The sequence below is a fragment of the Felis catus genome, chromosome C1 (genome assembly GCF_018350175.1).
Source record: "Felis catus isolate Fca126 chromosome C1, F.catus_Fca126_mat1.0, whole genome shotgun sequence".
NCBI lineage: Eukaryota > Metazoa > Chordata > Mammalia > Carnivora > Felidae > Felis > Felis catus.
The window spans coordinates 11,088,723-11,115,094 of record NC_058375.1 but is presented as its reverse complement, the minus strand read 5'-3'; the positions used below and the strand labels follow the sequence as shown (position 1 = coordinate 11,115,094).

At 52.4% G+C, this 26,372-nt stretch overlaps 1 protein-coding gene and 1 pseudogene across 16 annotated transcripts in view; both read right to left on the bottom strand.

Annotated features, from left to right (window-relative positions):
- FHAD1 (forkhead associated phosphopeptide binding domain 1) overlaps positions 1-26,372 on the bottom strand; it is a 122,661-nt gene that overhangs the window by 53,055 nt on the left and 43,234 nt on the right. For 13 of the 16 annotated variants that reach the window (XM_045035121.1, XM_023258154.2, XM_045035124.1 and 10 more), the window contains 9 exons: positions 24,645-24,881; positions 20,377-20,500; positions 15,754-15,884; positions 12,765-12,854; positions 11,645-11,749; positions 7,890-7,997; positions 5,152-5,235; positions 4,252-4,404; positions 2,868-3,063 (listed from right to left, as the gene is read on the bottom strand). In XM_045035121.1, coding sequence (XP_044891056.1) covers positions 2,868-3,063; positions 4,252-4,404; positions 5,152-5,235; positions 7,890-7,997; positions 11,645-11,749; positions 12,765-12,854; positions 15,754-15,884; positions 20,377-20,500; positions 24,645-24,881 — 1,228 coding nt within the window. The remainder of the gene's footprint in view (positions 1-2,867; positions 3,064-4,251; positions 4,405-5,151; positions 5,236-7,889; positions 7,998-11,644; positions 11,750-12,764; positions 12,855-15,753; positions 15,885-20,376; positions 20,501-24,644; positions 24,882-26,372) is intronic. The other 3 variants (XR_006583935.1, XR_006583936.1, XR_006583932.1) reach the window with 2 other exon arrangements.
- LOC109502103 lies at positions 15,950-20,358 on the bottom strand (annotated as a pseudogene).

Here is a 26,372-nt window from a genome sequence, read left to right as displayed (position 1 = left end):
CGCTGGCCTGAGACTTGATTTTTTTTTTTAATTTTTTTTTCAACGTTTTATTTATTTTTGGGACAGAGAGAGACAGAGCATGAACGGGGGAGGGGCAGAGAGAGAGGGAGACACAGAATCGGAAGCAGGCTCCAGGCTCCGAGCCATCAGCCCAGAGCCCGACACGGGGCTCGAACTCACGGACCACGAGATCGTGACCTGGCTGAAGTCGGATGCTTAACCGACTGTGCCACCCAGGCACCCCGAGACTTTATAATTCACTTTATAATTCACTTCTCTTTATGGTAGCATGTATATGACTAGATTTCTCGATGTAAGCTACAATGACTAAAATGGCCTTGGACATGGGGAGGGGACAGTACACACGTGGCTTGGCCCCACTGTTACTGGGATAGAAATGATGGTTTTTGTAGGCACCCCCTACGTGGTATATGCCTTTCTGGGTTCTGGAGATATACCACTACTAACATCTATTTCCAGATTAGACATACCGGGTAACAGCTGCATCCTTCGCACCCCATCTGGAATGTCTCACAGGCACCTCACACTCGTCTTCTCCTTCAAACCTGGTCTTCGTGCAACGCTCCTGAGACTGGATTTTAGCGAAGGAAGCGCGTCTGTCCTTTCACACAAGCCAGAAACCTGGAGGTCTACAGACTCCCTTCTCTCTGTCACTTCTCTTCTGACCATATCCAATTCCGCCGCAGAGGCTGTTGATGTGCCTGGGGACCTTCTGTCTTTCCCTATCCCACCCCTGCCCTAAAGCCACCATCGTCTCCTGGGACGGCGTCCCAACGATTCCCTGGTGCTCCGTGTTGGCCATTTTCCCACACATTTTGCACTCCCAGCTGAGACCGTTATCGCCAAAAGCAAACCTGTTCCGTCCGTTTCCTACTTAAAGCCTTTCGTTGGCTCCTTGCTGCTCTTAGGATAAAGCAGGGCTTCTTACGGGGGCCCCGCCAGCCCGCGGGGCACAGCCCCCGCCCGCTTCCCCTGCCAGCCCTGTCCCACCTCCCACCCCCATTTCTTTCAGACCCTTCTGTTCTTTATGCTCCCCTCCCCGCCGCCACACAGCTCTCTTGGCCCAGAATTCTCTTCCCTCCCCTCCCCTCCCCTCCCCTCCCCCTTTTGCCAAATAACTCCTACGCGTCCTGCAGACACCCTGCCCGCCCTGACCGGCTCGGAGGCCCGTGCTTCTCCTTTGTAGCACCTGTCACCATCCAAGTTTTATGTGCGCGTGAGTTTTCAGTTAATGCCCAACTCCCCTCCCCAAGACCACAAGGTCTGTGAGGGCAGGGACGGTGCCTCTGCCCCCTCAATACTTCACTACGAAGAGTTTCAGACCAAGTTAGAGGAATTTGACAGCGAACACCCATACACCCTCGACCTGGAGCCCACCTGCTTCTGACCCCACTACATCTCTGCCCTGCACAGGGCTGGTGTCTCGTAGGCACGCAATGAAACTTCGTTGAGCGAAAAAGGTTCAATGTCCTTTCCCCTAGAAGGCGATAAAGATGAGGCGACGAGATATGTGTTCAGTCGTGTTCACGTCGGCACTATCTGTGAGTACGGGAAACGGGAAACAACCTAAATGCCCACGATAAAAAAAAAAATGTACAGGTAGTGCCTATTCTGTGCCAGATACTATCCTAAGTACTTTACATGTACCAATATTTTTCAGTCCTCACAACAGCCTGGCGGTGGCTATTCCTTATTATCCTCATTTTATAGGCAAGCAAACTGAGGCAGAGAGAAGGTTAAGTTACTCGCCTAGAACCACATAGCTGTTTCCCTGGGAAGATGCTGTGGAAGTTACGCCCGAAACAGAACGACAAGGACAAGCTCAAATGCTGGCAAGGATGTGGAGCATCGGGAACCCTCTCACTCACTGCTGGCGGGAATGCAAAATGGGGCAGGCCCCTTGGAAGACAGTTTGGTGGTTTCTCTCCAAACCAACCATCCTCTTACCACATGCTCCAGCAATCATACCCTCCGGGGTTTACTCAAAGGGGTAAATGGACGGCTAAACAGATTGTGGTACGTGCAGACAGTGGAGTATCATTCAGTGCTAAGAAGAGGTGAGCTAGCAAGTCATGAGAAGACACGGAGGCAACTTAAACATAGATTAGAAAGAGAAAGAAGCCGATCTGAGAGGTGGTAGGATTCCAACTGCACGGCATTCTGGAAAAGGCAAAACCGTGGTAAAAGGGAGCTGGAGGCTGGGGCGGTGGGGGAGGGACGGACAGGTGGAGAGCAGGGGATTTTGAAGGCAGTGGAACTATCCTGCGTGACCCGACGACGGTGGATACACGTCATGATACCCCTGTTCAAACCCCTAGAATGTGCGACACCGAGAGCGAACCCCAACTCAAAGCACGGAGGCTGGGTTTAGCACTGATGTGTCAGTGTGGGTTCCCCAGCTGTGACGAATGCACCACTCTGGTGGGGGATCCTGACAGCGGGAGGCGGGGACTGTGCAAGCCGGGGGGCAGGGGGCACACGGAAGTCTCTATACGGTACTTTCCTCTCACTTCTGCTGTGAACCTAAAACTGCTCTATAAAATATATATATATAAAATGGTAGTTCCTTCTGAAAGGGAGGATTTAGCATAATTTTGATTTAGTTTTCCTTTTGCCTCTGTCACGTCTCACTTTTCTTCAGTAATCATGTCTCACTTGTTTTTTTTTTTTTTTTCCCACCCCAGGAAAATCACTTCTCCAAGTCAGTCTGGAGAAGGGAGTTCTTGGCCACATCCCTAAGAAGCCTTCCTCAACAGATGTCCCCTCGCAATAAGATTCAACGCGACATTTCAGAGTCATGCAACTATGGGAGGAAGAGAAAAAAAAAAGGAAAAAGCGCCAGTCACCTGCGTCGGAGCTGGGTAACTGGATCCCGACGTCCCCGAGGAGACGCTCCGTGTCCTCCAGCCAGGACAGCGCCAGGCGCAGGATGTCCAGTGCCGCCTTCTGGAGCCCTGAAACGGGCGGGCTCACCTGAAGGCTCTGAAGCACGTCCACCTCCTTCTTCAGGTCCTTGCTACGGCGGGACATTTTCATGCACGCCTGGCAAGAGACGACACCATGAGGAGCCCAGACGCGCGCCGGAAACCAGCACCCGGACGGCCGCGCTCCCGACCCTGCCGTGAGACAGGCCGTGCCACGTGCTGGCCGCGCGGGGCGGGCTCCGTTGTATTTACCCCCCGTTTGGGGGGGCCGCTTTTGCCTTTGTTTGCGTGTTTGTTTGTTTGGGCTCTTAATTTGGACTCTGGATGGTCAGAGAGACCCCGCTTTTAGGTCTCTGCAGTTCCAAAGCCAAATGGCCCAGGACCACGGGCTGAAGCGAGAGCCGGGTTTGGGTGCTTCTGCACGTCAAACTCCCCGTGGAGATGAACAGAGGGGCTGGCCAGAGAGCGGGGCTTCCTGATTTGAAAGGGTGCCGACGAGCCCGCGTCTGCACAGGCTCCCCAAATAGCAGCTGCTTATTTCCAGAGGAAGCAGACAGGGCTGTCTGCTCGATGGGCTCTGTGCCCGCGTGGGAGCCCTGGGGGTTCAGGCCGACGTCTGGTCCCAGTCTCCACCGGAGTCAAAAGCAAAAGGGGCAACAGACAGACAGACAGACAGACAGACAACAAAGACCACCAGGCTTTCCATCGCTGGGCAGAAAAAGAAGCTGCAAGTAAAGAGTAGGAGCATTTCTTTGGTTTCTCTGGAAATAATAGGGGGCTATTTTTTTTTCCTGCTGGGGTCGGGGACCTCCCCAAGTCAGTACTAGGAGTGTGTCGGGCGTCTCTCTCTTGGCCACACCAAGTTCACCTGGGGCTCTTTGTTTTCTATTCCCAAACAAGTTTCTCCAACAAGAGAAAAGGACAAAAAGAAAAAAGAGCAGAGCATTTCTGCCCCACCTGCTCCAAAAGCGCTGGGTAATTTCCCAAACCAGCAGCACCAGAATGAGGCGAAAGAGGGGCGCCCGGGTGGCTCAAGTCGGTTAAGCGTCCGACTGCCGCTCAGGTCATGATCTCACGGCTCGTGGGTTCGAGCCCCGCGTCGGGCTCTGTGCTGACAGCTCAGAGCCTGGAGCCTGCTTTGGATTGTGTCTCTCTGTCCCTCCTCCACGCGCGCGCGCGTGCGCGCGCACACACACACACACACACACACACACACTCTCTCTCTCTCTCTCTCTCTAAATAAATAAATATTAAAAAAAAAAGAATGAGGTGAAAGAGACGTTTGTAAAGAGCAGAGGGGGGCCACCTGGCAGTTGTCTAAAGATGTCTTCAGCTTCTCGACGTTCTCTGTGATTTCCTCCCGTTTGGAGCTGTGGAGCTGAGTCTCCTTCTGCAGGGTCCATTTTTTCTGCTGAAGGTTGATGCTGTCCTCAGTGACCTGGGTAATCTTCTCTATTAACTGGTGAGAGAAAAGGAAAGAAAGGTTTACGGCACAGGGTGGCCCTGGGAAGGGAGCTGGGGGCGTTGGGTTGAAGCTCCCGGCTGGACAGGTGAGAAGGGAGGTCCTGACGTGTGCCTTGGGGATGGCTCCGGAGGAGGACATTGGCTCTGTCCCCAGGATGTGTTTCCCAGGATCAGAGATGACTTTTAAGAGCCAAGGATCTGTAACGCTGTCGCAGGTCTGTTCTAGATACTTCTGCACTGTGGTGGTGATTCATAACACGGAGCCTGATGCTGTGGGCTCATTAACAGAAGGTCAGCGTCCGCAGCTGCTGTAGAGCAGGTCCTGGTGCGGTTTCTTATGTGTGTTGACACAGAGGGATGGAGAGAAAGTCGGGAAGGACGACGAGGCGGTCATTACAGCCAGAAGTCCGTCCTCACTGCCCTCTTTTCTCTTTGGAAGGAAGGCACGGTTTACGGAGAGGCCGCCCCCCCCTTTTTTTTTAAGGTGCTAACGAAGGGTAAACGCGTGTGTCTGGCGACCAGAAATAGGCCTGAGTGGTTTAATTTGATTTTCAGAGAAACGTTTCAAGGGAGTTTAACTGGCTTTTACTTTAAAAGCCAGGAAATCCCATAAAATCAAAACAAATCTTTATGGTGTAGCAACAGCGTGAAAAATATGTGCCATCAACCAAAACCAGAAACATATGCTCCCCGTGTCTGGGGGCCCGGGTCCCGGGGAAGGAAGTGAAAACTCCGGACAAACCTGCTGATCGGTGATGGATCTGTCCAGGAACGGCTTCACCTGCCCGTAGGTGGCCTTGATGATTTGAGTTCTGAAATGCTCCAGCTGTAGCACAGAAAGGGAAGGCGACAAGAGTCGGCGGGGCCGCCCGGAGCCGGCAAGCCCGCGCGTGGCACTTCCAGCGCCGGGGGTCCGGGAGTCAGAAGGGTCCGCGCGCCTTTAGTGGTCGCCACGGGTCACTGAAACGGTCACCTCTCGCCGGAAGGGGCGGGGCCCGCGGAAGAGAGCCGGACAGCAGGCTTTGATGACTGTTTGGGTCTGCCTGCCTAACCCAACCCACACGCGTGGTCAGCGCACGCGCTCGCACCCTCGGAGGAGCCACTTGCTGCCAATTACCCGGCGGGGAGTCTGGGGCCGGGAGGCTCTTCCATAATTGCTGAGCTGGCGCCAGGCTGTGAAATAAATATTGAGGCTGTCAGCCCGAGATGGTGCAATCAGCTCGGGTGCCCGGGGAGAGAACAGTGTGCTCCCTTCTGCCATTCTGGGCCTTGGACCACGCGTGTCCTGGAGACTGTGCCTATGGTCTTCGTGTCCCCAGAGCCCGGTGCAGTGCCTGACGGAGTAGGCCCTCAGTCCCCATTCACCGAACGCTTGAATGCAGAGACGTCGGCCAAACGCCGAGTCTTCTGCTTTGGTTCAACCGGCTTTTAGCGAGCGCCTCCTTGGCACGGGTGTTTTCAGATCGCAGCTGACGAAATGGCACAATGAGATTAAATCGGGGCACACAGAATGACGAGCTCGAGGTGTCCAGTTCCACGAGAAGAGGGGGCAGAGGCAGCCCGCCTTTCTCCGGGAATGTACCAACATGGCCCGGGGTTTTGGTTCGCTGGTAAAATACGGTCACTGCCTCTAAAACGGAGCCCTGAAGGGACCGTAGGTGCCACCGAATCAACTTAAAAGTCAAAGGGTCCCGGGGCGCCTGGGTGGCTCAGTCGGTTAAGCGTCCAGCTCTTGGTTTCAGCTCAGGTCATGATCTCATGCTTCGTGGGTTCGAGCCCCCGCGTTAGGCTCTGCGTGGACAGAGCAGGGCCTGCTTGGGATTCTCTGTCTCCCTTTCTCTCTGCCCCTCCCTGCTCACTCTCTCAAAACTAAGTGAATAAACAACAACACAAAAGTCAAAGGGTCCTAATATGCACAAGTTTACTATATACTGGGGAGTTCTGGGAACCCAGGAGTGGAACGGTGAGTCTTCTAGGGACACCCCTGCAATCACCCGGGCCAAAGCTGATGGGGGGCAGGGTGGTGGTCTCGAGGCACTCCAGGCCATCCTCTGGATCCACAGCCAAGGGGAGGGTCCTAACTAGCCCAGGAAGAGAGCACAGCTCGGGGGTGGAGGGGTAGGTCCTCCTGAACGATGGGCTCAGGCCTGGAGCTGGGGAGGGGCAGAGTCTCAGACAGAGAACAGGGCCACGGAAATAAGGGCGTGGGATGGGAAGGTGGCAGAGAGAGGGCTCACGCTCTGTCTTTTGAGTCTGGACCCGGAGGGCTCTCAATGTCTCTGAGGGTCCTCCGGGATGACTTCTCCCCAGAGCCACAACCCGGACCTTGGTGCCTGGGCAAGTGACAAAGATCACGCCTTTGGACCAGGTGTGCACTGGGGACTACCGAGTGCAGAAAAGGTGCACAAAGGAAGGCTCAGACCGGTGGGCTCTCTGCCCACCGCTGAGTGGTGGCACCTCGCGGGGATGGCACTGGAGGGGGGGGACATTTGTTGAAGGGGCTTTAAGATCTGCCCAATAGTCAGCATTGTTACTAAACTTGTATGCGCCTCTGACAAAGCCCGGTCACGCCGCCCACTTAAGGCTCGGAAGGGCTTTGGGAGCTGGGCCGCAGGTGTGGTTCTTAACTTTTTTGGGTGGTTCGCAGACCCTTCTGAGGATCCAACGAGCGACACGGTGAACCCTCTTTGCCAGAAAAGCGATGGCGCCAACACATACACGCACAACCTGTTCTTGGGTTGCCTGGAGCCGTGCTTTGCCAGGAGAGAACCCCTTGAGAAGTCCGGGGTCGGGTGCCCTTGGAGGGCCATATTCTGGAGGGTCAGTGCCCCCATCCTGGCTTCCTGTTTGCTCTCCCTTAGCCTTCGGTGAAGTCTCGTCTGCATCTCCTGGCCCTCACATCTGTGTCACGCATAAGAGGAAGGGCCACTGGGCCATCTGGGGCCCGAGTATTACAGAAATGGCATCCCCAGACCAGCCCGTCAGCCTGCTCACCACTCTGCCCAGGGACTTCCTCATCTAGCGTGAGCTTTGACATTCTGGGGTGTTACTTTATTTCCTTAAGGACACCGACTCTGACATCTGCGGGGGGCCCAGAGGAAGAAAAATGATGTTAAATGTCAGGACAAAAAAAAAAAAATGTGAGGAAGAAAGGATTAGAAACACCATGGGATCAAGAGGCTCAAACTCTTCCCAAGAGGGAACCGCATGGCGGGGTAATTGGGGCCAGCACGGAGCCGGGACGGGCTGCCTGGGCCTCAGACAATGGCGAACTGTTCGTGTGGGCAGCTGCCCAGCAGGAAAAGCCTATTCGTGGTGCCCACGGGGGTGCAGGAGCCACACACGGCTTCTCCTCTGGGATAAGAGGGAGGATTCAACCAACCCGACGTCCTCCTCACTCGTCCCCACCAGCTGCTTGGGTGCAGAGGACCCACGGGGAACGTGGGTGGGCCGCTGAAGGGGGCTCTGGAGCTCGCCTACCTGACCTACTGCCCTTTCCAAATTGACTTTAATGAGATTCTCTCTGTTCCCCATTTCTTGCAGCTGGAGCAATTTCCTTCTGGAATCCTCCTGAAGCTTCTCTTCAACCTGAAATGATGATGAAAGCATGTGCTCGCTGCTAATGGGATAACGCACTCCAGGGGAACTCCTCTAGCAGGTCTAATGGCCCTGTGGGGTGGGGGGGGAGCCCCGGGGGGGGCAGGGGCGGCTACAGCCCAGGTGGTGGGGGTCACAGTCACGCACAGGGTGGAGGTGGGCTCACAGGAGCCACCCCCCTCCAGGGGAAAGGGCCGAGCTCTGCACCCCGGGCTCAAATGCACCCTATCGCAGGCTCCAAACCTCTGCTGGGTCCCCAGCAAGTGCTGTGACCACCGTGACCAGTGTCCTCATCTGTCAAATGGGGATGATGATCCTAGTACGCCTCGTAGGGTTATTACGGGGATTCAAAATGTTTAGAGTAGCGCCAGTGCTGCTTGAGGGTCTGTAAATGCACCAGCTGTTGCAACCTGTGAAAGTGGACAGGAATGTCCACCATGTGCCTTATCGGGCTTATTATCGTAACTGTCATTGCTGCCTTCAGCACTCACCGGTGAACTTTAGGGACTTGCTAAACAATGTCTTTTAAGAAGCACAGCCTGAAAAGAAAGAGTTTGCCGCGGGGAAACTTGCCCATCTATTCCCTCCTTGCTTGGATTATTGTCAAGGCGAGGGGAGCTTTCGGGTGCTCGATGCTGCCCTCTGCTGGCTTTTATGGGACCCTGCGGCTGCGCTGTTCGTTTTCGAACATTTTGGAAGCACCTGTCGGGCCCAGGGCCCCGGCACTACTGGGCCAGCCAGCAAACTCCCCTGAATAAATGTGAGGGTGCGGTGCTGAAACAACTTCACGAGCTGTTTCTCGGTGGGGCTGAAGAGGGAAGCCACAGATTGAAAGGCTCAGAAGAGCCCTGTAGAGCTTTGTTCTGAGCAGTGGGGTTCAGCAGAAGAGCCCGGAACGAGCGATGGGACTTCGGAAAAGCCATCCAGCCTCTCGGGGCCTTTGCTTCCTCCCCGTACATCCCCCCACATCTAAACACGCTCCGACTTCTATTTCAGCAGACTTTGTTATATGCTCTGAAAGCCCAGTGCAGCCCCAGAGGACCCTGCCCTCACCTGAGCTCCCCATCCGGTGGATGGCACCCCCGTTCCCCACCCCAACGCTCGGGGTCGTCCTCCGCCGCCTCCCTGCTCGATCTCCCATGCCCAGCGGTCTCCAAGCCCGTGCTTGGATCTCCTCTCCAGGCACTGAGGACCTCTGGGCCCCGAGAAGTGGCCTCCTCCCTCTCGTTTCTTTCCTTCCAGCACATTCTTCATGGTGCCGTGAGAGTGACCAAGCCACGGAGCAGCTCGGTCTGGCGGAACTTTCTGCGGCGACGGAAACGCTCTGTGTCTGGAGCCAGACACACCTGGCCTCCCGTCCCGGCTCTGTCACCCGCTGACAGCGTGGCCGTGGGCTGGTCACCTTACCAGGAACTGGGAGCCCCGACCCCCAACTCTGGAAACTGGACAGGATAAACGCTTGAGAGAGACGAAATGTTTGGCACAATGCCTGGTACGTGAGGGGTTATGGCCATCGCGTCCATCGGTGTCACCGAACACAACGCAATCACGCCAGTTCCCTGTTCACAAGCCTCCGGCAGCTCCCCGCCGCCTGTGTGGTGTGGCACCTGAGGGCCGGACTGATGCAAAACACCCAGCCGAGGATTCAAGAAGCCCACAAGAACTCCAAGCGAGGTAAGTAAAAAGGCACCCACGCCCAAATAAATCATAATATAGCTGCTAAAAATCAAGGGAAAAGAAAAAGTTACAAGCGGCCAGAGGAGACAGATTACATAAAGGCCCCACGGTTACACATCTTTTTTATTGAGGTTTGTTTTTTTAAAAAATTGTTTTATATTTATTTATTTTTGAGAGACAGAGTGAGACAAAGTGAGAGTGGGGGGTGCAGAGAGAGAGAGAGAGAGGGAGACCCAGGATCGGAAGTAGGCTCCAGGCTCTGAGCGCTCAGCACAGAGCCCGATGCGGGGCTCGAACCCACGGACCGTGAGATCATGACCTGAGCCCGAGTCGGACGCTTAACTGACTGAGCCACCCAGGCGCCCCTAGGCTTCTAAATGACTTGTAAAGAGAAACAACGTGATCCAAGAGACAATCAAATGATGATGGGCCTAATGCTATCTGTAAGGTGCTGAAGAATGCCATTGCTAAGTTGACAGTCAGTCAAAATGTGTTTTAAGAACGAAGGTTAAATATTCATTTCCAAAGATGTGCGTGTGTGTGGAAATCTGGGAGAATTTGTCATCAGCACGGCCACGCCGAAGGAAAACACCAAAAGATGTTCTTCAAACAGGAGAACAATGATCCCAGATGGATGATCAGAGATGCAGAAAAGACAGCAGAAAACATAATGTGCGGGTATGAATACTGACTATGTAGAAATACTGATAAAGGTCTCCTGGGGTTTAAAACGTAGGGAATAGTTTAGAAATGGTAACAACAGCATGCAAATCTGGAGGGGGCGAGTGAAGTTAGTGTTCTAAAGTCACTGCCTTATCAAGGAGAAGGGCACCATTATCAGCTAATGTTGGATCTTGGTTAAGTCAAAAACGCAGATTATAGTCGTTAGGCTGACCATTCAAAGAATAGTTAAAGAGTGAAAAACTCAATTAATATTGGATTTTGGGAAGTCAAGGCTGAATGCTGTGGTCTTGCTATTGCTAAAAGAGTAGTAAAAGAAAAAAGATTTTCCAAGCTCATAGAGAGAAAAAGGGAACGACAGGAAACCACTAACTCAAAAAAGGGCAAGAAAGGAAGAAAAGGGAACATTGCCTAGATCGTACAGGTGGCCATGAGCAGGAACATAGATTTGAACCCCAATGCACCAGCAACCACATCATATATAAGTGGGCTAAAAGGCAAAGAGTGTCAAAGTGGATTTTATAAGGACGATATGCTATGTAGAAGAGACAGGTCTAAAACTTAAAGACTGACAGAGAAAGGAGGAGCAAGATACGCTATGAAAATTCTAACCAAAGAAAGCCAGTGTAGCTTAGATTAATGACAAAGCAGACGTTAAGGGGAAAACACTACTAGAGTTAAGAGGGACATTTTATGATAAGCAAAGGGATTTTTTTCCACTGAGCAGTATTAAAATTCTAACTTTATACGAACCCAGTAACGTATCGCTTCTTGGCCTTTGGGTTGAGATCAAGTGAACCTGGTAACGTAACCTCAAGACACACAAAGCAAAAGCTGGCGATACTCAAAGCAGAACACACAAATCCGCAATCGTGAGATTTTTAAAAAATATACCCCTTCAATGACTGAGAGAACACGCGGCCAAGAAACAACCCAAAGACCATTTAAGTTTGGACGACATCATTGGCAAGCTGGGTTTAATGGATCGGTTCTCTTCTGGATAATTTTTACAAGTACGAGTGGCAGTCAGTCTAGACTAGTGGTTACACGTGGGAGCACTGGAGTCAGACAGACCTGGGTTCAAGTTCTGAGTCGTACAGATACTGTACCTGTGTGAACTTGGGGAATGTCCTTTGCCTCTGCGAGCCTCGGTTTCTCAGCCCTGAAGTGGGGTTAATACCAGTATCGACCACACGGGGTCGTTGTGAGATTCATGGAGCTGATGAGTGCAGAGAGCCTGGGCCCAGGGCAGTCACTGGGCCACCCCGTCCTTGTCTCACCTTACTCTTTTCTCGCAGCGTTTTGGAGATCATGTTCTGTTCAGTAGAACTCTTCTTCAGCTCCTCCCTGAGCTTCCTCATTTCTTTCTCCATGTCTTGGATTTGCTGAAAGAGTTTCAACAACAGGAAGTAAGAGTTGCTGAATCTTCTGAATCTCTTGGGTTCATTAAGGCAGAAACCTAATCTGGTATGAGCTTAATTGCTTCCCTTGGGGGAAAATTCTACATCTGCGGGGCAAAGTAGATGTTTTTTTTCAATTGATATATGGGAAACTGGGTATAGGAAAATGATTAGTTTCTTTTGAAAATCAGCATGGACCCTGCATTAGACAGTACAAGATGTCCATCAACTCATCAGAAACTCTTCTGAGAAACTCTTTTCGAAATCAATCTAAATAAGGGCTGCTTGGATGACACAATGGACACGGTCTGGAAGGACAGGACAAGGAAATTTTTCTTTTTTCCCCCTGGAGGCAGAAAATAGCAACGTTCCTAACACAGAGAAGAGCACGTCTCCCGGTATCTAAGGGCGCTGTATTTCCCAATGAATGGAAACATACATGCGAGAGGATTCGGCTGGCACAGGGAATGAACGATTTCATTTTAGTACTCGTATTTTTGTTATTTGTTTCCAAAGTCATCGTCTATATAAGCCAAATGATACCTCTTCTTTTTGCTTTGTTTTTACGAATTGGTGTAAAATTGATATGTTCCAGTAAAAATACTTCAGGGAGAATTTCCTGTTAGTGACAGTGCCCGCGCCTATGATAAACTGAGACGGTGGAACAGGAAGGTTTGGGCATCACAGAGCCAGGGGCAGGGGCCACGGAGTGTGTCCCCAGCCCAGCCCAGCCCAGCTCCTGCCCGGCTCCAGGGCAAACATGGTGAGGTGGCCAGAACCCACGCCCAGAGCATCCTGCCTCCCTATTTTCACCCATCTCTTCCTTGGGGCTGGAGGCAGCATTTCAAAGAATTAGGAGACGATGTTAACAACCCATCATTAAAGTCCCGAGCTGGTGCTATCCAATGGGCCAAGGAACCCCTCCCCAACACCCCCAAAACCCTGAAGGTCAAAGTCTAGCCTTTCTGGGGACACCTAGGAGGGAGGAGGTTCAACTCACAATTTTGCAGAGTTTTAACTCTTTCCCTTGGGCTTCCTGGTGCTCCTTCTGAGAATCCTCCTTTCTTCGTTCTTCTTTCAGCATGTAGCACTACACAGAGAAAGGTCAACAGGCCGCGGGGTTGGCCGTGGGCCCAGAGTCCCCATATTTGCCCCTAAGAACAGTTCCTGTTGTTTAATCCAATCACATCCCCAAATTCCAAGGGAGGCGAGGCCGTTTGTGTCGGACAGACGCATGGAGTTCCTAGTTCACCCTCTCACGAGTTCTGGGGAGAACATGTCCAAATTCTTCTTTTAAAAAAATTTTAAAAAATGTTTATTTATTTTTAAGAGAGAGAGAGAGAGAGAGAGAGAGAGAGAGAGAGAGAGAGAGAGCGCGCAAGCAGGGGTGGAGGAAGGGCAGAGAGGGGAGACAGAGAACCTGAAACAGGCTTCACACTGTCAGCGCAAAGCCTGACGTGGGGCTTGAACCCATGAACCATGAGATCATGACCCGAGCCGAAGTCAGATGCTCAACCGATTGAGCCACCTGGGTGCCCCTAAATTCTTCTTTTAAGAGGCAGCAATCTACACCACAGGGCAGACCCAGCTTTGCAGACTCTGGGTACTAAGGGTGGAGGAATTGGGTGTGTTTTCCTCTGTGACCAGCCAAAAGTGGCTTTCAGGAATACACAGAGGAGCTTCCTAAGTGAACCTGGAAGGCTCTTAGAGCTTTCTGTGAGTCACATCTCAGAGACACATCTGCCCCGGCCGAGGAAGCGTAAAGGAAACAGCTTTTCTGGAGGGCAGCCTGGCAACACGCATTCAGAACATAAAGATATGGGGCACCTGGGTGGCGCAGTCGGTTAAGCATCCGACTTCAGCCGGGTCACGATCTTGCAGTCCGTGAGTTCGAGCCCCGCGTCGGGCTCTGGGCTGATGGCTCAGAGCCTGGAGCCTGTTTCCGATTCTGTGTCTCCCTCTCTCTCTGCCCCTCCCCCGTTCATGCTCTGTCTCTCTCTGTCCCAAAAATAAATAAACATTGAAAAAAAATTTTTAAAAGATGTGCCTTCTTTTGACCCAGAAATTCCCACTTTAGTAGTATGTCTTAAGGATGATGATCAGAGAAATCAACAAATCTGTAGGTTCAAGGGTGTTCCTCACAGTATTGTTAGCAACAGAGGAAAAAAAAAAAAAGGAGGAAAAAAAAAAAAGAAACAACCCACGTTTGATAACTGGATCGTTTTATTACCTTGTGCACATCCAGGAAAATATTATGTAACTTTTAGGACCAGTGAGATATTTTGTAGCTTTTAGGACCCATGATAGGAGCTTTTATTTATTAACACGGGAAAACACTAAGTAGTTAAAATATAAAAAAAAAATTGTGTATAGTATAAAATTTTAAATATTTTTTTTAAATTTATAATAGATGGAAACAAGTCCGGAATTTAATATACATTCAAATATCAATGTGGATTTCTAGGGGTAGCACTGTCTTTTCTAGCTCTTTAATTTTGCCTTCCAACCTCATCTACTTCTTTTCCTAAAATTAACACGCGTGACAAAGGGAAGGAGAAAAAGGAAAGACGGGTATCCGAGAGGCTCACGAGAGCCTCACCCTTGGGGGCCTGATAGCGGAGAAGAAATACCTCGTTCCAAGGGCGATGAGGAGGGGGAAATGGGGAGAAAAAGAATCCAGATGTACTTCAGGAAGTTGGATAATCAAACAGGCGCTGTTTTCCCGTATCTCTTCCCCTTGGCAATCCACATGCGCCCCCATAAAGCTGTGACCCCCTGTGTCCAGGGCATCAGTCTGCCTGGGAGAAATGACGGTGCAGGGCTCACCAGGCGGCTGGCCAGGCGCAGAGGCAGAAGAGCACGACTGAAATCAGCATCCCACTTCTCAGAAAATGCCTCTGTTTTCCCCCGTTTCACAGATGTGGAAATGGAGACCCGTTCCGTTACCACAGAAGAAAGCTCAGGGATCGATCCCGGTCTGTCCGGCCCCAAAGCTGACGCTCTGCCTTTTCTCAGTTCCAAACAGCATTGTGCTAAGCACCGGATGTTACTCCTTGTGCCTTATCTTTGGAACTCCAAGGTCTGTCTCCACCCCCGTAACCCTGATCAGACGACCACTGTGAATCTTAGAGCTGTCGCCTGAGATGACAGCTATTCGGTTTTACCTCGACTCAGGGAAACAGACAAACCACACAAATACCGAGGAACCTTCCTAGGGGCGCCTGGGGGCTCAGTCAGTTGACCGTCTGACTCTCGATTTCCGCTCGGGTCCTGGTCTCATGGTTGTGAGCTCAAGCCCCGCACTGGGTTCCGCGCTGACAGTTCGGAGCCTGCTTGGGACTCAATCTCTCTCTCCCTCTCTCTGCCCCTCCCCTGCTCATGCTCTCTCTCTCTTTCAAAACAAACCAACCAACCAACCAACCAACCAACCAACCAACAAACACCTTATTCTACAGGATCAGGAGTCTAAAGTCAGGACTGTGGGGTGCCTGGGTGGTTCAGTCGGTTAAGCGTCCAACTTCGGCTCAGATCATGATCTTGTGGTTTGTGAGTTCGAGCCCCGCGTCGGGCTCTGTGCTGACTGCTCAGAGCCTGGAGCCTGTTTTGGATTCTGTGTCTCCCTCCTCTCTGACCCTCCCCCTTTCATGCTTTGTCTCTCTCTGTCTCAAAAATAAATGAACGTTAAAAAAAATTAAAAAAAAATAAAGTCAGGATTGAAGGACGCATTTGCAGAGTCAAAGTTACGTTTAAAAAGCTCCTTAACTTGCAGAGAAGCTGGCCCCTCACGTGCCTTTCGTGTTTTGGGCCACCCGCCAGTCGGACTCCCTGTGCCTTCCCTATGCCCTCGGCCACCAGCCTCCTCTCGCGGTGGTGGGAGAGGAGAGAGTAGCATTCGAAGCTGGGGTCCAGGTTAAAGGGGATGAGTCATGGGACTCTGCTGGTTGCTTTTTGGGGGGGCATCACTATGGTGATGGTGACCTGACACTCACTCTGGAGCTGAGGGCTTCAAGCTGATGTTCCTTTTCTTTGTTCTCACTTTTTAGTTGGTTCACCTCTTGTGTGAGTTGCTGAATTTGCTCATCCCTTGTTGACACTTCCTTTTGCAAAGATGACACCATCCCTGTGAAAGAAAAAAGCAAAGGCCCGCAGAGGTCAAAGAGGCAGTAAGACTTACTGTCAGCACAGCTCTCAGCCAACTCGTGGCCGAGCCCCTTCCAAGCCCCGGCCGCACTTGGTGCTCGTCTACACCCGAGGAGGATGCGTCCAGGCTCCCTGAGCTGGGACAGGGATAACACTGAAGTGAGCTGAACGGTGTTTGTTTAAGACCTCGGTGGGAACAAGAAGTCAGCGAGTGTCACCGCGAGACGGAAAGCCTTTCGGGGCCCCTGTGGGCTCAGGTTCGGCAGGAGAGGACACGCCATGGGGAACATACCTCGGGACCAAAGGCCCAGAACAGGGGAGCACAGGAGCTTTTCACCAGAGCCACAAAAAGGCTTGTGGCAGAAGGAGGCTGTCAGGGGTGGGATTCGCGCTCGCCTGACTTTGGAACCTGTTTCTACCACTTAGCGTTCTCGGACCTGTTACTTTCCTTACGAGTACCTTTCGCTGTATCCCCCCCACAGAGTGATTATGAGGCTTTAAAAACATATAGAGAACATAGGAGAGTGGCTAACTCACAGTGTTTGCCACATGGTGGCACCTACTATTTTTTGTGGTAGCCAGCTCCTAAAATGGCCCCAGTGATCCCTGCCTCCCAGATCAGGCCCTTGCACAGCATCCTCCCACCACGGGTAGGGCTGAGGTGTTTAATCAGTAATGATACTACGGAAAAGATGGGACTTCCCAGGTGGGTCATAAAGGACTTTGCGGCTTCCCCTTTGCTCTCTGTTGGATCCCTCACTTAGCGGGGGAAGCCCACCGCCATGTTGTGGGGACACTCAAGCCACCAAGGGAGAGGCCCACGTTGTGGGGAGTGGAGGCTTCCAGCTAACAGCCACACGGGCGAGCCATTCCGGAAGCAGATCCTCTGGCTCCTGTTGGGGCTTCAGATGATGATGGGACAGTTGCCCCAGCCAACATCTTGACTGCACCTCATGGGAGACCCTGAGAACCAAGTCACCCCCAGATTCCCGAGCTCCAGACGCTGGATGAGACGCTAAACAGTGGTTGTTGTTTCGGCCACTGCATTTTGGGATAAGCGGTTACGTAGCAGTAGGTAACTCATACATTGCTGGGCTCTCGTATTGAGGACAAGTGGAAAGAAGAGGGCAGAGGTGCTGTGGGGTTGGATCATCTCACATGGTTCTTTTCCGATTATGCCCAATTTTGTCGGTAGGTAACAATCAAGAAGGTACCTGAAATAAGGAACAAGATGTTCCAGAATTTCCTTTCAACAATAGGCTCTGTCACAGGACACAGTGAAGTTACTCTGAAAACAGGTCGGTCCCTTTGGGACTTGCCTTCATGCTTTGTGAGGAGGGACCAGAACTTTCACCGGGATGTAATCTGGCCTTACAACTGAGGCAACACGTTTTGGTTTTCTTTTTCTTTTTCTTTTTTTGTTGCAGATAAAGGTTTGTTTTATTGAATAATTGATCTGTGTTGTTGCCGAAGCCACAATGTACAGACGACAGAGAGGGGCTTCTTTCTTGGTCTCTTCCTCTTCCTCCTTGGACAGAGTCTTGGCGATTTCCTCCTCTTTGGCCTGGAGCCAGGCTTCACGGCCCTTCGCGGGCTTCCTTGGTCTTAGATCTGCGGGCCTCCGCGGGGTGAGCCAGGAGCTTCTTGAGAGCCTTGCCTCCCTCCAGCTTCTGGATGTGCTCTGTGAGAGTGTGCCTGTTTCTGAACACATTACCCTTCACTTTCAGGTACGGGCTGTGAGACACGTGTGGCGGGCAATCTCCTTAGATTCACGGTATCTTCTGAGCAGCCGACACGGAATTCTCGTCCTCCCCATCCAGGTCACGTCTCAGGCATTCGAGCGCTGGCGGTACCTTTTCTCTTACCAGTGTGCGTATGCCTGCCCTTCTGACGGGCCGAAGTGTTTTTCCGGCATCGAACCCCGGAACAGACGGTCACAGGCTTCTGGATGATCAGCCCATCTTTGATCAGTTTCCGGATCTGCTGGTGGGAGCTGGCATTGGCGGTTTCATGTGTCTCACTGGGATCCAACCAGACCTTCTTTGTGCCACAGCGGAGGACCCGGGAGGCAAGCCTCTTTCGAAGCCTGAGCATGCTCATGGCTGCGGCCGCGGCCCCGAAAGGAAAGCGAGGCAACCCCTGTTTGAGTCTCTACCAGATACCGTGTGTATTAGGAAGCCTCTCTGTTCCGGATGCTGGGACAGTGAACCATTCCAGGCCTGTGTGAGCTTTGCGACTGTTCCCTCTGCATCGGTTGGGTCCTCTTTCCCTGTCTGCGTACGTGTGCTTCTCAGTACTCAGCTGAAGACTGGCGGGGGGTGGGGGACCCTCTAAAGGTCACCAGGCGCGGTCTCTCTGCACAGCCTCTCCTCCCGGGCACTCTGCCCAGCAAATTGTGGCTGCGTGGGCCTCTCCAATGCCGTCCCCTCAACCTGGGGGCCCACTGGGCTATGCCTGGGTTCTCCTTCCCAAGCTGTGGTCTGGAGCCCGTCTGCAGGCAGGAAGCTGGGGCGATCGTCTGCTTTGTTCCCTCTCCCCTGGATCACTGTCACGTGGAAATAATCGTTTCAGATGCCTTTTTTCTTCTTGTGGTTGTTTCAGGCAAGAGAGCCAATCCAGTCCCTGCTATCCCATCTGCCCTGTACGTTTTTCTTGCCTCTCTCATCGCGGAAGCAGGCGCTGTGATGGCCTGTGTCAGCCTGGTCCCTGAGGGGCTACAGCACGGGCCAGGCCCCTGCTAACCCATGATGGACCCCAGATGGAAACAAGACATGAGCCCGTCTGTTGTAAGCCCCCGAGGCTCAGCCCAGCCCAGCCCGGTGCTTCTCAAACTTGAATGTGGGCAGGACACATCGGGGTCTCACCGAAGGGCAGATTCCAGTTTAGGAGGCCTGGGCTGGGTCTGAAACTCTGTGGTCCTCACGAGGACCCAGGGCGTGCTGATGCGGCTGGTCTGGGGACCGCACGTTGAGTGGGTCCAGCCCACCCCCAGTGTTACCCCAACCCGGGTCTGTCTAGTCCCTGAGTGGAGAAAGTGGTATCCAAGAGAGGCCTGAAGCATGGATGAGATCTGACAGGCGGGTGTCGGGGAGACAGGGGCCCGGCGTGTTATGTTCCTGGTGCCCAGAGCAGCACCCGGCCTGCCGGAAGTGCTCAGCAAATATCCGAGGGCGTTGTCAATCAGGGAAGAATATAAATAGGCTTGGCAAGTCGGGGGATGGGGTGCAGGTAGGGGTGGTAAACTGCAGAGTGAGATAGAGGAAAAGCTGGTGGTCAGGCTGCCCCGGTGCACGGCCTACAAGTTCACATAGAGACAGACGGAGATTCGCGTGGCTCAGCGCCGAGCTTGGCTTTTACAGCTATGGCCGTGTCTCCTGCTGTGTACCAGGCGCTGTGAGAGCAATACGCCCAACCCAGGCTCACTGCCTGCTCCCCAGTCACCTGCTTTGCTCCTCCCCCCGCCTTTCCTCTGTTCATGGCTTCATCCTCTCCAGGTCTCTAGGCGTGTGATTTCTCTCTAAAAATCCCAGTGGCTTCCCGTCACCCTTAGAATAAAACCCAGACTCCTCCCCAGGATCTATTCCCTCCTCCCTGCCTCCCTCTCTGACCCTGCCCTCCCCACTGCCCTGTTCCCTGCACTCCAGCCACACTCACCTTCAGCTCCTCTCACATGGCCACAGGCCCTTTGCACTTGTGATCTCCCTACCAGGAACACTGTTCCCTCTGGCTTCCTGACTGCTCTTCCTTTTCGCCTCTTCAAAGACCCGTCCTTGCCTACCCACTGAGCTCTTCTCCCTTTGCTTCAGCCCCGGAAGCACGTGGCTGCCACACTGCCCAGTTTTCTCTGAAATGGGCTCGTTTATTTGCCTACTTTCAGTGTCTGTCACTCACTCCCAAGTGTGAACCCGATGAGTACAGGGAGGGTGTGCTCAGGGCTCTCTCTCCCCAGTGCCTAGAACAGGGCCTGACACCTACTAAGTGCTCTATAAACATGCTGAATGAATGAAGGGATCCAGGCTAAGAAACAGCCGTCCCTGGACAGTGTGTTGGTTCCCACCCTAAGGTTTTTAGCACAGAACCACCTCCGTGGGCCAATGAGAAAATATTTTCACGGGGGCCTGAGTGCACTGGCGTGAAATGGCTGAGATGATGGGTGCCCTAACGTGGTGACCCCACTTTGTCCACATTTGGGCTTGCATCGAAGGCCAGCTGGCCGAGGCCGACGCTCAGCAGACACAGCTAAGAGATAACCTTGGCTCAAATAATTACCGGGCCCTGCCCCAGAAACTGGATGGCAAAACCCCTCTCTCGAGGGTGCACTCGAACTCACTGACACAGGCCACCGAGCAGGTGTCTGAGGCTGTGCCCCAGATCAGGGAGCAGCGGCTCGGTGGTGAGCTGGCGATGTCTGCCGTGGCCTGGGAAGGAGGGGGAGGGCATCAGCTCTCAGGCCCAGGTCAGAGAGCGCTCACCTGAGGTGACGGCATTGTCCTTCCTCAGGTTCTCGCCCTCGTGCTTCAGGGATGTGATTTCTGAGTTCCTCTCGGACAGGGTCTGGCAGAGCACCTGGTTGTAGCCTTTCTGCAGGGCACTGATCTGTGGGAGGAGGCGACACACAGTCAGAGGGGGCTTGCCCAGGTCTGCCGGATCTGCTGGTACTTCTCCGCAGTTGGGCAACAGATTTGGATTGATCTTTGGTGGGGTGTCGGGAAAGCCGTGCTTTTGACTTCGAACGGGAGAGGGCCTTTCCTTCAGTGATCACCATGTCCTATGGAATGAAACCATGAACCTTATCTTTGCGCCCAGAAAGTGGCTCAGGAGCAGCTGTCACCGGGGATACCTGATCCCTCAGACACCTCCCGACCACCTTTGGACTCTCAGCCATAAACAGACCAAGTGTTGGTTCCAGATCGTCCGGCACTGACCGGATGGCAGAGCAGAGTTCGTGAAAGGGAAGCAGGTTACGAAAGTAATTCACTCAAAAGATAACAACAGTAGCTCGTATCTCGTGGGACGCTCGGAGCTCACAAAGCCTTTTCACAGATGACACTTCGACAGCTCCTCCCAGCGCCACAGAAGGCCGAGGTTCCCGTCAATGCTCCCATTTTCTCCCATCGAGCAGACAGAGTCTCGCAGAGATGAGGTCACCTGCTCGGGATCACGTGGCTAGGCGGGAGCGGAGTTATGATTCAACTAGTGTCTAGGCGCCCAGTTCTAGCTCTTTCCACCTTGCTGGATGGCTCTAGGAACCGGCATAGAGCACAGCGTGGACCCGGGAGCCCTCCGCTTCTGTTTCTGGCACTTACAGGCTGACGAATCCAGGGAGGACACCGGATTCTGTCTCACGGATTCACTCCGTACGTGGGGTGATGGTGGTCCCAACCGCACAGGATGGTTAAAGGGATTTGCATAAGTTAGGGCAGGGACAAGCGCTCGGATCACGCCTGGCACACGCATACGGGTAGGAGCCGTGACTACCCTCTGACCTCACCAGGTGTGTTTTACCTGCGGCCTCTCAAGTCTGCCGGGGGGAAGGTAGGTTGGCAGTATTTTCACGGGCATTCGTAAGCCCTGCCGCGGCTCACTTCAACACCAGTGTGACCGTCAGGCAGAAGTGCCGTGATTCCTGTTAACACGCTTATCCTGCTGTAGGTGAAGCGTAAAAAATGATGGGGGGGGGGGGACGCACTCAGGTAATGCAAGTGAGGGCGCAGGGGGCCTTGCCACCAGGTGGCGCTCATAGTCCTCGTTCTGGGTTTCTGTCCCTGAGACTCGGCATTATGATTGGTAAAATTAACAGAAGCATCAAGGCTTCTCGAGTTTTCTGGCTCATTTCATGAACCATCGTTATTCAGGTTCTATGACAATTGGGGCAGTTACACTTTCTTTTTCCCCGGGGGTATCTCCACTGGAGAGGGGGCATTCGCTAGAAGGTGGTGGGGACACAGATGACTGTCCCCCACGCTCTCCAAGGCTATACTTTTGCATGTTTGTGCTTTTGAAACTCTGAGTGAAAACATTTCTTTCACCTTGTACTGTTCTCGGTGGGGGGGGGGTGTAACTTTCCCATAAAAGGTACTTGGAATAATTTTTTTTAAATTTTTTTTTAATGTTTATTTATTTTTGGGACAGAGAGAGACAGAGCATGAACGGGGGAGGGGCAGAGAGAGAGGGAGACACAGAATCGGAAACAGGCTCCAGGCTCCGAGCCATCAGCCCAGAGCCTGATGCGGGGCTCGAACTCCCGGACCGCGAGATCGTGACCTGGCTGAAGTCGGACGCTTAACCGACTGCGCCACCTAGGCGCCCCTGGAATAATTTTTAAGAGTGTTTTTCCATGCTTTTATCTGCGTGACACCAGAGGCACAGCACAAAGAGACAAACTTCCAGAAGGGATGGGGAAACCACATGCCCTCCTGCCCAAAGATGCCAGTGCTTCTGCTTCCCACAGATATAATGGAATTCAAACTACGCATCAGAGTTTTTAGGAGTTCAGATTTCGAGAAAACTCCAGGCTCCAAACGTCTTTGTTTCTTTCCCTACCGAAATGAGTACCCATATTGTCTGTAACGGGCACACATCCCAAGAAGTTTCGTGTCTGCTCTCCTGTGTAATAAGATGGGCAGTGAGTCATAAGAAAGCTAACAGCGTTAGGAGGATAGCTTCGAGAGAGTAATTTGCCTGCTAATGAGCACAGGCGTTCAAGGGCACGCAGAGGCAAGTGCTTTCTAGTGATACTGCAGTGGATGGGAGACCTTTCAGAGCAGGTCATGATGCACCCACTTTCGGGGGGACCAGGGAGCACCTAGCAATCCGAACAATAAACCGACCTGCCCATGCGGCTTCTACTCCTGGCTGAATGTTCTGCAGGTGGTAGAACATTTAAGAAACTACTACGTGAGCCGACAGAACTTGATTCGGCTTCGAACCCACCGAAGCCTCCAGTTCAGATATGCCTTGTTACAAAATACTCTCTTTCGGTTACCAGTAAAGATCAAGGGGTGGGGGGTGGGGAGGCAACAGAACGATGGGTTGGTGTAATTCTTTCCAGATGCTTTCTTCGTGAGAAACTTGTTTCCAGATCTCACTAGCCACTTTGAACACACTCAGAGATAGGAGAGGATTACGTGATGTTATCTGTCAAATATGTTTGGCTAAAAAAAAAAAAAATTGTATGGGGATTAACTCACCCCTTGTCCACGGATCTGGGCAAGACATGCCACCTGCACTCAGGAAATCTCTGAAATGGGAGAATAACTGAAAGGGAAATTACTCTGTCCGACAGCAAAATTGGGTTTAGATTAAGCAAAGAAAAGATGCTCATTCAGGAGTCGGCTACCCGTGAAGGCGGCCGTCAAGTAGGAGATCCTATAGAATCTGCTGCTTTCGTTGGTTTTCCTAAAACACGTCTGAGGAGTCATTTGTTCATTTAAATAAATTTAAATAGATTTATTTATTATTTATGTATTTATGTATGTATGTATTTATTTAGGATCCCTCTTGGGAACACAACCAAGGGAAGGCCAAGGTCATACCTGCCTCGTTCTCTGCCAAATTCCCAGAGCCCAGAAGAGGGCAGGGCACACGGCAGTCACCCAACAAATCTTATGTGACTGAATGGACGGGTGGATGATTGATGGAAGGAGTGAATGAATGAACAGACGGGGTCCTAACAGAGCCCTAGAAGGTAACTGGGTCCACTCTCTGCCCTCACGGAGCTTATAGTCTCCTGGTAGGATCTCCTAGGTTCACCACGCACGACCTCAGTCCTTTTCTAGGGCACCGTTTCTAGGATCGAGGCCACGCACCTTGAACTGGTCACAGAGGGAAAGGCCTGAACAGGCAAGCAGAGAAAAGAGGCCCCAGGCATGACTAGTTCTAGGCAACATTATGCACTGAGACCACAATCCATCAGTGGCCAATTTTTTTTTAATTTAAACCAACTTTGTTGACACATAATTTATGTACCAGGTCAATGGCCAATTTTAAAGTACTTGAAGAAATCTGGGGGGGGGGGGGCGGGGGGCGGGGCGGGGGGAATCTAACTTGTCTCAAGAGAAAAGAATGTGACTATCCTGGACAGTGCAGAAATTCCGGGTGGAGAATTTCTGTCTGATGGCATTGCCTGCAAGTGAGCCAGCAAGTGCCTTCGGGGTTGGGCGAAGGCTTCGGTGTTTGGAAGACTGGGGATTCTTCCTCCTCCTCCTCCTCCTCCTCCTCCTCCTCCTCCTCTCTAGCTGACTGCCCACACCTCTTTCTGGCTGGGGCTGGGTGGATGTGAGGGCCAGTCACTGAAGCAAAAGATCTGGGTAGAAACAGGAAGCTCAGTGAAAGCGTGAGGTCTCCGAAGGGGCGGACCTGCATTCGACACACACCCGCTGCTCCTAACTTACTGGGCAAACGGAACAAGCTCCCCGTGGTCTCTGAGCCGGCCTCAGTCTCCTCCTCTGTAGAATGGTACATGTCAGGGGACAGTGCGATTTAAATAAGCCAATGGATCTACGGCACTCGTGCCGAGTGTCTGCACGCTATAGGTGCGTAACAAAGTTAGCACGATTCTACTGGGCTGTGTGCGCCGGGCCCCCGATTCCTGGGATCTGTGCTCACACCCACCACGCTACGGGGACTACCCCTTTCGTGTCTATCCGCGTGGCTCCCCTCGTGCTCCCCGGCTCTACCCAGGAGCTGTCGCCCTGTGTCCCGATGCTAAGGCCTTCACCAACTTGTCACTGAGTCCTACCTGGCTTTTCAAGCTCTCGATCTCTCTCTGTTTGGCATCGATGTCTTCATCCAAAACCTGGAAGTTCTGTGAGGTGCCCCTCTCCTTCTGCCTGGAGGAGGTTTTCTCCGACAGCCTCTGACTCAGGTTGGCCACTTGGTTCTGCAGGTTCGCTATCACGACGTCTTTGTATTTGGATTCAAGTTCAAAATCCGAGAGACGGCTGATTTCTTTCCCCAGCAGCAGAATGATTTCATCCTGGGTGGAGGCCAGATGGGGAGTTTACTAGGTGTGGGTCCGGGTGCAAGGCTGGGCCCATTTAAAAAAAAAAAAGGTAGGCAAAACGCGGCGTAATTCTTTTGGGAAGGTGAGGACAGGCGGGGAGGGAAAAAGCAGGCTTTCAAAGTCATCCTCATAACGTGGAAAACCTCACAGAGACAAGAGTTTGGTGAAAAGGATACACCGGTATACACACTCCTGTAATAGATGTTTCTACCTCACAGGCACTGAAAATTTCCTTTCTCATACAATTATACTTTCGTGTTGAGAACCAGCACCCCACACGGGAGCTTTTGTTGCTGGAGACTTTAGTTCTAATATTTTTGTTTACAATATTCAGGCTAGCACGGTGGGGACCTAGGAAAGGTCGTTAGGAAAATGACATTCTATTTGACCACACGCTGCCTATAATGAGGGCTATTTTTTAACTTAAAAAATTGAATACGTCCTGAAATATTTCTTTCTCCTCTCCTCCCTTCTGGAACATCCTGCCTCTCTGCGTTATTCACGGAGAAATGTACTCCAGGTAACCGAGCCTGTAAAGTAAAGGAGACAGGAGTGGTGATTTCTCTGTGTGGGCTCGTGTAAACTTGGGGTCGGGGGGTGGGGGGGAAACAACTCCCAGCTGACTTTACCCCCAGGTGTAATTGCCCCAGTTCTCCACGTCTCCGAAAGACAAGACTCTGCAGCCAAAGAACGTGTTAGGCTTTTCCCCCAAAGGAAAAGAAAATAAGCCCCAAACTTCTCACCAGAAGTCATCAAGCCAGCGTCCGAAAATCCGAAAAACAAGTCCTCAGGTGTATTTGCAAATGGAGCTGCAGAATTTCCGCTTTTAAATAGTCCCTGCTCTTCCCGCGATTTTCCATTGGTCGGAAGAGGGGAAGTGGCTCTTTTGTAGGCCCGCTCATTTCCTGGGGAGCTAGCTACCTCGTCAGCCTCACGCCCTGCCAGCTCCCTGGCCCAAGGAAGGACAGGGTTTCCGACTTGAGGAAGCCTCTCTGACATTGCCAGTTGCTGCCAAGGGCCTTTCTCTGAATCCCTGCAAATGCTTGGGGCAAAGTTTCAAGGGGTGGCATGAAACACCTGGGCAGCCACGTCTGTTCCACCCAATTAAGGTCAGCCGGGCGCTTATCGTTTATGCAACAAACATTTATTGAGCAGCTACTACGCGCCAGACCCTGTGCTGGGCTCTGGAGCACCAAGAAGCCTGCAGGGTGTGGTGTCTCTGCGGCCTCTGCCTTTCTTTGGGAACAAGACCCCCCCCTCCCCCCCGTGAGAACCGCCCCCCACTTCCTTGAGAAAACACGCCCCCTTCCCTGTGGTCTTGGTAGGGCCGTCAATCATGTGCCCTGCTCCTTCCTGTCCCACCTCCCATGTGCACGTGACCCAAGCTGGCCAATCAGGGCTTTTTCAGGGACTTGGCGCACCTGTTACCGAGGGAGAGCATCTTGCCTCCTTTTGGATCAGGAG